A 12,071-nucleotide genomic window follows, 5' to 3' on the forward strand; every position below is an offset into this window, starting at 1 on the left:
TATAATCCATCCATAACCTTTAACATCTCGATCTTGGCATTGCATTAGAACTGTTTGTGTTATGTGATTTTCATTATGATCTCTCAAGTTTGCCCAGTATACTACTGCCAGTTGATCCCTTCTAAGGTGTAAAGGCATCTCTCCCATCTCAACTTGTAATGCTGCTACCGGTGTGGTTTTCATGGCTCCACAGCATACTCTTAGTGCTTGATTTTGGATTTTATCTAACTGTTTTAATGTTGTATTAGCCGCTGATCCATACACCATACACCCATAGTCAATCACTGATCTTATCAACCCTGTATAAATTGTTTTTAATGCCGTTCTAATAGCACCCCAGTCAACTCCACATAGACACCTCATCACATTTAACACTCTCTTACATTTGTCAATCATTTTCCTAATATGTGTGTTCCATGTGAGTCTCCTATCAAACCACAGTCCCACATATTTAAATGATTCAACATTCTCCAACTCTTTATCCCCCAATCTCAATTTCATTTCCCCTCTTGTTGTCTTTTTGGTAAATAGCATTACTTTTGTTTTTCTTGAGATATTCGAAATCCCCTCTTACCTGTCCAATCCTGCACTGAATTTAATATCTGTTGCATTTTCTTTATAATAAATGTTATGTTTCTCTCTCTTTTCCAAATCGCACCATCATCTGCAAATAACGCAACCCCTGTATTATTTTCTATCTCCTTAAAGATCCCATCAAACATTATAGAAAACAGAAAAGGGCTACTGATGCTTCCTTGTGGTGTACCATTTTCCACACTGTAGCATCCACTAAATGTACCATTTATTTTTACTATTATAGATCTTTCTGTTAGGAATTCTTTAATCCATTTCAGTATACGTCTCTTAATTCCTAACTTGTCAAGTTTGATTAACACTCCATCTATCCACAACATGTCATAAGCTTTCTCTATGTCTAAAGATACGGCTACACCTGATTCCCTGTTTACTTGTGCTTTTTTAATATCATCTTCCAGCATTAAAATTGGATCCATTGTCCCTCAACCTTTCCTAAATCCACTTTGGTAATTTCCTAGTTTTCCTTTAGTTTCAACCCAGTAAACTAATCTGTCATTAATCATTCTTTCCATCATTTTCCCCATATGCGATATCAAGGCTATCGGTCTATAACTGGTCGGCTGTTTTGGATCTTTCCCAGGCTTTTTAATAGGAATGATAACTGCCTTCTTCCATTCCTTTGGAATAACCCCTACTTCCCATATTTTGTTATATAACCTTAACAGCACCTCCTTTCCTTTATCAGTTAGATTTTCTAACATAGTATAACTAATTTCATCTTTTCCTGGAGCTGTTTTCCCTAATTTCTTCAATGCCCTACTAAGCTCAGTCCCTGAGAAATGTATATTTAGTACCTGGTCCTCTTCATCTTTCCCTAAATTAAACTGATATCTTCTACAAGTGTTCTCCCTACCTCTTTTCTCCTCTTGGCTTAAATTGTCTGTGCTGTGGACTTTAAGTAAGGTCCTTGCTATGACTTCTGCTTTCTCTTTATTATTAATAATAACCCTCTGCCCATCCATCAGCATTGGATTTCCATATTCTTTTCCATTTCCTTTAATTTTTTAATCATTCCATCTTTATCAGTCCATCAGCACAGGCAGGTGAATGAGTGAGTGAGTGAGTGAGTGAGTGAGTGTTTCTGCGGACTCAGTGATCAGACACACCTGGGCTCACCAGCTGCTCATCAAGGACCTGTGTGTGTGTGTGTGTGGAGGAGACATGCTGCCGAACGCCAACACTGTGGTTAGTCTCTCTCTCTCTCACACTCACACACACACACACACACACACACACACACACACACACACACATACATACATACATATATATATATATATGAGACTAACAGTGAGGCGCAATCTCTTGTGTTGTTTTGCTGTCAGCCGAAACTCTACCTGTCCGTGATCGAGGATGTGCTGGAGAGCGTCAGGGAGCTGTTCCAGGATGAAGGAGTGGAGGAACGAGTGCTGGAACACCTGAGACAGGTAAACACACACACAGAGAGTGGAGGAGCGAGGGCTGGAGCACCTGAGACAGGTAAACACACACACAGAGGGTGGAGGAGCGAGTGCTGGAACACCTGAGACAGGTAAACACACACACAGAGAGTGGAGGAACGAGTGCTGGAACACCTAAGACAGGTAAACACACACATATAGGGTGGAGGAGTGAGTGCTGGAGCACCTGAGACAGGTAAACACACACACAGAGGGTGGAGGAGCGAGTGCTGGAACACCTGAGACAGGTAAACACACACACAGAGGGTGGAGGAGCGAGTGCTGGAACACCTGAGTCAGGTAAACACACACACAGAGGGTGGAGGAGCGAGTGCTGGCACACCTGGAACAGGTAAACACACACACAGAGGGTGGAGGAGTGAGTGCTGGCACACCTGGAACAGGTAAACACACATACAAAGAATGTGAAGAGCGAGTGCATTCTCAGGTGAACACACTCAGACTGGTGATGTTGAAACTGTGTGTGTGTGTGTGTGTGTGTGTGTGTGTGTGTTTCAGCTCTGGGAGTCAAAGGTCGTGCAGTCTAAAGCTGTCGAGGGTTTCATTAAAGACAACAATCCATCCAAATTCGTCCTGCAGCTTCCAGCAAACTACACCCAGAGCCTCCACAAACCCACCGGTATAGCTGCCCGCCTGTACACTACAGCTCTGTGTGTGTGTGTGTGCTGTAAGCCGAGTGTGTTTACAGTGTGTTTAAGCAATAGTTCTCCTAAAACTAAAGATCTGCTGCTGATGGACTCTGCTTCAGGCCAGACAGCAGACAGTACAGAAGATTTGAGTCAATATTAAGAGCAGACACAGACTAAACACCATCGGTGCGGTGACATGGAGCCTTCATCACCTTTAATCCTCAGCCGCAGCACAGAGCGGCGTCCACTTCTCCATCAGGTCATTCTTCACCAGCGTTTGGGTTTTAGAGAAGATGATCCAGATGAGCTGCGGCGGGTGTTCAGTCGGTTTCTCAGTTCAGCTGTGGGTTTTGTGTAGAGTAATCTTAACCGGCTTTAATAGTCTACTGTAGAATGAAAACCCGCTGGGTCATGGGTGGCTCTAAAACAGATCATTATATGTAGGGGTGTGAGATCTGTTGACTCGTCCACACTGAAATCATTCTTACTTTTAATCCTACACTGTGCACACATTAGAGCAGAACACAGCATTAGATTTGACCTCCAGTGTCCCCGAACAGAGTAACACACACACACACACACACAGCTCAGGGGTCCACCATGCTTTGCGTCTGTGTTTAATCTAAGGACTCCTCTGGTGTGTGCTGCTCAGTGATGATGTCTCTGTCCTCTTTGCTCTTCTCTCAGTCGTCATTCCAGCTGCTGCAAATGTGCAGAACTTCACCTCTAAAGTAAGTGTGTGTGAACTCTGCATTGCCAGAACATCTACACTCTTCTCTTTCTGTTTGCGTTTACAGTGTTCATTATTCAGTTTCTCCAGGGACTCCTGCATATAGTAAATAATGAATGAAGTCCTCCTTAAAGGAGAGACTGACCTGTGCTGTACTGTTCCTCCAGAGCAGCTGTGGGTCAGTGGCCACGTTCTCTCTGCCACCGGGAATATCATATCCAGTGCAGATTCCAGCTGGTGTGACGCTGCAGACGGCCTCTGGTGAGCGCTTTATAATGCTGTCGTTGTGTGTGTGTGTGTGTGTGTGTTATTTACTGACCTGATTACTTCAGTCAGTCACGACTGCACAGACTGATGCGTCAGATGAACACGCTGCAGGATGTAGCTTTGATTTCATACACTTAGCATACGGCATAATGTTTCAGATCAAGCTGATTAGAGATCTGTAAATGACTCTGAACAATCATTTCTCTGGTCATGCTAAACCCTCTGCTGTTCTCCTTCAGGACACCTCTACAAGGTCAATGTCCCAGTGATGGTGACCCGTGGAGCTCAGCACGTTCTGACTCGTCCCGCTCAGGCCCCTGTCACAGTCCCTCAGCCTCCGGCTCGTCTGCCTGACCCAGCTGCCCCGGCCTGCCTGCCCAACACCACTGCCTCAGCCCATCTCCCTGACCCCGCTGCCCGCCTGCCTGACCCCGCTCCCCCAGCACCACAGACTCCTCTAGACTCCTCTGCCAGCCCCGGAGAGTTCACCCTGGATGGCATTGAGTTCAGCCCACAGCCTGTAGACGCCAGCGGCTTCACACCGGCTCAGCACTGCGGGTACAGCAGCTTCCTGAAGGAGCGAGACGCGGATCCTCCAGACCTGCAGAACAACACCAGTCCTGGCCGACAGGTAACCTGCTTTGATCACCTGTAAACAAACACCACACTGGGTTTATTCCAGACACTGATGATGGCAGACACCTGAGTTCACCTGCTGAAGTAAACGCTTGTTCCGTCTGTTCAGTTCTGCATTCAGACTCTGCTTCTCCTTCTGATCCAGGACAGACTCTGAGCTCCACATGATCTATCGGGCTCTGTCTGCATCTCCTTTACTGTAGACAGATCATCTTAGTGAAACACAGTGAGCGTCAGTGTAAGCCGTGTTCTCCTCAGTGCTGGAGAGATGGTGGACGAGACGTTATTCATGCACATGTGGTTATTCTGCGGTTGGTTCAGGGCCTCTGGATGTTCTTCAGCCGGCTCATTTGTACACAGAGCCAGCCCAAGGCATAAGCGAACCAAGTGGCTGCTTAGGGCCCCGTGGCCACCAAGGGGCCCCCTACAGTGCACGAAATGACTGAGTGACTTTAGTTTTAGCTTGCTGGGTTGTGGGACAAAATATGTGCCAATTTATCATGTTATTTACGGCCGTGATACATATTCTGGCACCAAGTATCTATATTTATCTAAATTCACAAAGATCTGAATTAATTAATCAGTCTTTCACACTGACTGCAGCAGTTTAGCACTTTAGCTACAGTCCACCCAGCCACCACCAGGTAGCGCTTCCCGTAATGGCAGATCATAATGGGCCACAGATGAGCCACTGCAATGGTGACAATCTCAGGCATACGGACACATTCTTCTGTCCAAGCTGGACCAAGGTATTTGTGTGTTTCAGACATCCAGCTCCCCTGAATTTTCCGCTAGTTTCTTCCTCAAAGACGCGTTTTCACTTCACTTCACTATAACGCTCGCGCAGGCCCACGGTCAGTGCTCTGGCTTCATACAGGAATGTGTGCTCAAACTTTTTAATTCTGCCAAAATATGTGTAAGATAAAGAAATCAATAGAGCACTAACATAATTTGAAGGGCCTTGTGTTTATTTAACCCTTACAGTCCTTGGCAAAGTCTTGTAGGTGGTATTTTGGCTAAAAATATTAGAGGAATTAAAAAATGATGCTCTTTTTAAATAGATGAGTAACTAATGTTCTCCACTGCTGAAAACATCATGCGTGTTCAGAGGAGTCTGTGCTCACTTCTCAGAGTGTTCTGATCAGCTGAAGAAAAGAATATTAATCTAGTGGGAATGCAGGATTTTTAATTCAAATAAACCAGGGCAAAGCATAAAATGTTTTTATAAAATAAGTTCAAGATGTAATAAGTGTTTTAAGTTTACAGAAAACTAGAAAGCAATAAATGACTTTTTTTGACTGTTTTCTTCAAGGCATATGCCACAAAATTGAGATTCTGCTGCTTTGACGGAGATGTGCTCTTTTCAGTCACAAACTGCTCTACACATCAGCATTGTTGAGCTTGTTTGACAGATGTGCGCTTGTTTTCTATTGTTGCAATTCTACGAACGTGTGTTATTAAAAGAAATGCATCATAACTTTGATGCATTTTTTTCCCCTTTATTTACAAAAATTATGATTTATAGCCATAGATCACAAGAAAACCAACCCTGATATCTCACAGAATCACTGATATCGTGATTGAAGCAACAGTGGCACAGCAGCAAAATGCTTCATAAACCTGGTGATAAATAAATTGTGATTTAATTTATTACACTTCTGATTTATACATTTGGTTATTTTTTTATTGCACAGCCATGTACTATGGGTCATTGACAGTTGGTAAATACACTGCAAAAATGATTTTCTGTCTTCTAGTTTTTGTTTTGTTTCTAGTCCAAATATCAAAAAATTCTTAAATGGAAAACATTTTCTAGACTGAGTTTGCCAAAATTGTGTTTTTTTTTTTCTATTGAAACAAAATTAATAATCTGCCAATTATGGTAAATTAAAGAATATTGTTTTTGGTTATAAATAATATTATTTTACTTATCTCATTGGCAGATTCATTTGTTTCTTTTACAGAAATTTTTTTTTCTGAAAACTGTAATTTTTTTTCTATATTTAGTAATATGATATATGCGATTACGTCTAGAAAATGTGATTTAATTTGATAGTTTTTTTTTAAAGATATTTGAACTCCAAAATATATTTTTTTCAGTGTTAACATTTATATCCATTTAAAAAAATTATCTTTATTGTCACCATTTTTGACTATTTGACAGCATTTTGTGACTGAATAATAATAATAATAATAGTAATAATAATAATAATAAGTATGCTATTGGCTACTTCCAGCTGTTTTTGTTTCTGTCAGCATTAATTACAGCTCAGATGAATGTTTTGTGGCTAGTAATCATATAAAAAGTGGGATCAATAGGCAGTTGTTTCTGCAGTATAATATTTAGAATGGTCTTAAAACATATTTTGTGATGTAATCAACAGCTACAGCAAATAAAATCGATAATGCATGTTTCTAATTGAAAGTGTGCGAATAATGAAGGATCGACAATAATTTGTTATATTGTTTGCACTAAGGGGGCCGTCTGAAGGCTTGGGCCAGCCCTGTTTATTCATGTAGCAGTCAGGTTAAATAAAGTTATCTACAAATGAGGACAGCATCTGTCAGCTCTCAATAAAGAGGCAAAACTCTCTAGATCAGCTACTACTGCAAACATTCTGATATTGTTCCAGAAACTCTAGCCTAGTGTCTGAAAGCATTGAGGAACAAATAATGGTTTTCTTCAGTGTGTGTGTGTGTGTGTGTGTGTGTGTGTGTGTGTGTGTGTGTGTGTGTGTGTGTGTGTCTTGGTGATCCAGCATTACAGGATTACCCGATGGGGAACAGGACATGAACAAGCCTCTCTGTGACTACCTCTAGGTGGCGATCTCTTACTGACTGCAGAGTAGAGCTGTAGTGTTGGTGGATGCAGAGCGCTCTGTGTGTGTGTGTTCTGAATTAACTGGACAACCGTACTTCATATTATTTGTTTGTCCTAAAACATGCTGATCTGAGAAGGTGTCTGAAATATGGGTTAATGATCCGGCTACGGCCCAATGAGATGCAGATTGTCCCTTCTTGACTAAAGCAGTAACGTCCTCCCCCTGTACCTATAAGCAAAGGCTCAGTATGAACTAAATCTCTCCTGGAATCAAAATAAATGGCTTCAAAACAGGAAACTGTAATGGTAAATAAAAAATCACTGAATGTTTCTTCTGTTAGTCGACTCTGAAGCTCTTCTGATGGTGGTGTTTCCCCAGCTCAGCTTCAGTCCGCTGCTGGAGATCCCTCAGCTGGACGGAGCGGCCGACAGCAGCGACTCTCTGGAGGATGAAGAGGAAGATGAGGAGGAACTGGGGCTCGTGGGAGAGAAGGAGTTTCTGGGAATGATCAGTGCTAATGAGGAGGAGGAGCTGGAGGAGGAAGAGGTAACACACACACACACACACGCACACACTCCCCATATCATGCAAATAACCAACGAGGAAATGAACGGAATCTGCTGAGAAAAGGACAGATGTGTATATTGAAGAACAAAAATACAGGAGAGATGTGCCTCTGGCTGATCTCAACACCTCTGTGTGTGTGTGTGTGCGTGCGTGCGTGCGTGCGTGCGTGCGTGCGTGCGTGGGTGGGTGCGTGTGTGTGTGTGCGTGTGTGTGTGTGTGTGTGTGTGTGTGTGTGTGTGTGTGTGTCCGTCCTAAATCAATTAATGTTGTCAATAACAGTAGAGTATATTTGTCAGCTCAGCTCAGTCTCTGTTTAGTGTAGCCCGTGTGTTTCTCCTCAAATGACTCTCGAGTCAACACTCAGCAGTTCAGGAGTCTGCCGCTTCAGGATTTACACTGATCTCCCATTCCTCAGCGTCTCCGCCGGGGTCACTGTAAACACTGGAGTGGGGGAGTAAAATGGCAGTAAATCCTGTGTTCTGACAGTGTGTGTGTGGTCGTGTGATCAGCAGAGGCAGACGCGGATCCTGCGGTCTCTGAGAGTTTCTGTCCATCTGGATCTAAACTCTGCAGGACGGAGTGTGTTTTCAGATTTACATTTACACACACTGACATTGAGCTGAATGATGAAGTAACTCCACAGGGCGTCTCTGTGAAGCTGAAGTCCTACAGGTGTAGACACGACTCTGCTTCATCAACGGTTAGCATCGAGATCAACATCAGATGATCTGTCTAAGAGAAGAGACCCGTACCTCTTTCTTCTGTGGTTTCAGGATCCGCTGAACTCTGGAGACGATGTGAGCGAACAGGACATCCCGGAGATCTTCGACACGGAGAACGTCATCGTCTGCCAGTATGACAAGGTAAAGAAGCAGAAAGGATCAACCTCTCCGTTTACAGCGTTGATTATTGCGTCTGATGTAGTTGAATGTTCATCGGGGTTCAGACGTGTCAGATCAGTGTGAACGGCATATATAGGTTGAGTTCTTTGGGTTTCCTGCCTGTGTTTGGGTCAGCAGAGCCTCTGTAGTGTTTTAACACTGATGTCATGACTGCACTGACTGGACATTGAGCTGATCTGAACTGTGTTATTATTCTGTAGTTTGCCTGTTCGTCTCTGAGAGCTGCATCGACCGTTTGCTGTATAAACCACTGTAGGAATAAAGCTCACTTGACGAAAAGAGGAAAGATGAACTGTTTTAAATCTTTACACATTTATTTTGTTGTTTCTGCATCTTACAGATTCACCGTAGTAAAAACCGCTGGAAGTTTTACCTGAAAGATGGCGTGATGTGTTACGGAGGGAAGGATTATGTGTTCTCCAAGGCTGTGGGTGAGGCCGAGTGGTGAAACAGCGAACCGATGCGCTCAGAGCTGAAACCGCTGTAGTTTTCCTTCATACAGATGCTGATTTATATTCATCTATGATTGTCTTGAGTTTGGGATTTCATACTTCTATTCTCTAATACAGAGGCGAATGTTAGTGCTTGATGAAAAAAAAGGAAGTTGAACGAGTGTTTGTTTTTTGTTTTTGTTTGTTTTTCCCCTCTTTCTCTGATAAATCCATCAGGAGTGGACAGAGTTCTTCAGTTCATATGATTTCTTGTGTTTGGTTCATTTGAAACTACCAAACACTCATAACAGTGCTGTATTGGAGCTCATCTGCTGCTTTGCTTTGAGAGATGAGTTTTGTGTTGTTGCTGCAGATTAAAATCAGGAAACCTGTAAGTTCACATCTTTCACAGTGTCTTCAGTTTGTGTGTGTGTGGTGCTAAAACAGATGCATGGCAAGATCAGTAGTAAAGATCAACAGTAATGCCGTTGGTTTGGTCATTTAATTGTGTTATAAGTGTTGATCTCTGTCCGAGAGAAACAAGCATCGTACACAATAGCTACTGCAGTTCATTAACCGATGGATTTGTTCTTCAGGGTTTGGGTTTCAGCACTGATCATTGACGTTACGCTGAAGTTCACCTGTGAAAACTGGACTGAAGTGGTCTCAGTTTACTAGATCTTCATCTGTGTGGAGCTGCTTTCAGACAGTCCAACACAACAGAAATAAAGAGGAAGAACATAACGAAAACTACACCATAGTATCACGGATGGTCAGTATGTGAGTGGAAAATCCATTAGTCCACCTGATGTAGAATGAACAACAGACAGACAGACATTGCTCTCAGTGCTGTGTGATCCGCTCCTCCTGCTCTCCGTCCCGGCCTTTATAAAGAGCCAGAACTTCCTTCAGGAGCACAGCCGGTTACTCATGGAGAGGTCACACACTCCCATTCAAACATCTTTTCTTTCTTTCTCTCTCTAAGTTCCATATGGCATCTTCAAGGTAAAGCTTGTGTTATAGATAGAGGTGCATGTGAGGTGGTGCCTGGTTTTACCAGTTCTTCCTCTGACCGATCCAACAACTGAGTAAAAATTAAGTATAAAATTTTATATAAAGAATTTTATATAAAAAAAAAACTCCTACTTGCATATACTTACAAATTCTACATTCACAGGGTAAGTGGTAAAGCAACTGACTATATACACCTCAAGGCTGATCATAACTTCCACCTCAAATTATTGTTAAAGCTGTTGTTGTTTTATTATTATTATTATTATTATTATTATCATTATTATTATTATTATTACCAGCGTGAGTAATTTATAATTATCACGTTATTAAAAATTCATCATACTGTTAGTTAAACTCTTCTTAATATTATTTTTTTTCTCATTGTTTTGTTTGCTGCACTTTATTTTCATTACCCACCTCATTACTGTTATCATTAATAGTATTACTTTTACTTTTGTTACCATTATTATTATTATTATTATTATTACTGTTCTGACTTGTCCTCCGGTTATCTCCTCATTATGATTATTATATTTATAGTATTTATACCATTGTCATTATTCAGGTCGCTATCAGTAATAATAGTAGTAGACATTGTTGTAGTAGTATCAGTGGTAGTAGTCCTGTTGTAATAGTATCAGTAGAAGTCGTGGTTGTGGCTGTAGTAGCAGCAGAAGTTGTAATTATCTGTAGTATTAGTTGGTGTAGTACTTTTGATTTATTATTATTATTATTATTGTTGTTGTCAGTTATTATTACTGTTGTCCTTTCTTTTTACTGTCATTATTACTATCATACATTACAAGCATTGTTGTCACTCCTTACCACTGACTGGTTTCTTTCTATCTGTTTTATTTATATCTATGATTCTTACTTCATTTATTGACTGTTATTGTCCCTTATGTACTTTGACCTGTCCACCAAGTTACCTTACATATATATATACATGTACCTGACTATGTTGTTGTTTTTGTTGAAGTTTCATTTTCTTTGTGTTTTTATGATCCCAATTTGTGGACCTTTTTGCATATTCTAATAAAAAAAAACATATTTTCCACCAGGATTAAAGAAAGTCCATACTAATGTTTAAAACCCATTATATTATTATATCCTGTACATTATTACACAATATTTCATGTAGGTTTGACTGCAAACATCTGAACACCACAGCGGGAAGAGCTCGAATGTCTGAAGAGCCTGAATCTGTGACTGTGCCCTCTCACATCCGGACGGCTGTCTGCAACCTACACGAGGCAGACGACAGAGACTGTTTCCTTTAGCTATCTGGGAGAAAACCATCCAGTAGGAGGCAGCAGGCTGATGAGTGTCTCGAACCTGAACTATCGGCTCAGTGAACTCTACGGTGAACACAGACACTTGTCAATCAATCAAGAGTTTTGCTGATGATTCTTTTGGTAATGGTAATAAATTAAAGTAGGGGTGCCTGATGAGATACTGACGGTTTGACAGGATGGTCTAAAACCCACAGGTCACACCACTAAAGAGAATCAGAGGATTAGGCATTTCAGAAGCGTTCCTGGCACATCTGCTGTGATCACAGTGTGCAGTGATGGAGACGGTGCGCTGCTCACTGTGGACAGAGCGACCAGAGTTTCAGCCCTGGCTTGTACAGAAAGCCAGAAATTGTGGCATAATGTTTTTATTACTACTTTTATTCATTTTCATGATCAACTCAACACATTTATTCACAAACATGTCATCTTCTTGTTAGATGTTACAATAAACAGAGCCAAAACACACTTTACATAACTATAGGTGCTGCACACTGGATTCAAACACGAATCACTCCCCTACATTCCCTGAGCAATACCTGAGAATGACCACCAGGTGTCACTGTAGAGACACACTGACCCCTGACTATTAGTTGTTTTTAGTGTACAGTCATGAACTAAACTAGTAAATTATTCACAATGTTTCTGAGCCTTTTATGGTACAAAGAGTTTACAGAGCTAGTAAGAGCTAGTAGACAACCTAAAAGTCCCACTTCAGACTAAA

General features: G+C 41.6%; 1 protein-coding gene across 1 annotated transcript; it reads left to right on the forward strand.

Annotated features, from left to right (window-relative positions):
- The first annotated feature begins 1,227 nt into the window (after nucleotides 1–1,227).
- On the forward strand, nucleotides 1,228–9,441 carry gtf2a1l (general transcription factor IIA, 1-like). The gene is made up of 9 exons (XM_056459250.1): nucleotides 1,228–1,782; nucleotides 1,923–2,024; nucleotides 2,556–2,676; nucleotides 3,374–3,417; nucleotides 3,584–3,677; nucleotides 3,923–4,314; nucleotides 7,520–7,687; nucleotides 8,482–8,571; nucleotides 8,951–9,441. The coding sequence occupies exons 1-9, from the start codon at nucleotides 1,759–1,761 to the stop codon at nucleotides 9,056–9,058; spliced, it is 1,143 nt and encodes a 380-aa protein (XP_056315225.1). The 5' UTR covers nucleotides 1,228–1,758; the 3' UTR covers nucleotides 9,059–9,441.
- The last annotated feature ends 2,630 nt before the right edge of the window (nucleotides 9,442–12,071 follow it).

The sequence above is a fragment of the Danio aesculapii genome, chromosome 6, assembly GCF_903798145.1.
Source record: "Danio aesculapii chromosome 6, fDanAes4.1, whole genome shotgun sequence".
NCBI lineage: Eukaryota > Metazoa > Chordata > Actinopteri > Cypriniformes > Danionidae > Danio > Danio aesculapii.

Bases quoted from the DNA above. Each gene is read 5' to 3' on its own strand.
- gtf2a1l (XM_056459250.1), top strand. From the start codon at position 1,759: ATGCTGCCGAACGCCAACACTGTG. The intron at 2,677-3,373 runs GTATAGCTGCCC...CTCTTCTCTCAG, and splicing joins GAGCCTCCACAAACCCACCG to TCGTCATTCCAGCTGCTGCA. The intron at 4,315-7,519 runs GTAACCTGCTTT...GTGTTTCCCCAG, and splicing joins ACACCAGTCCTGGCCGACAG to CTCAGCTTCAGTCCGCTGCT.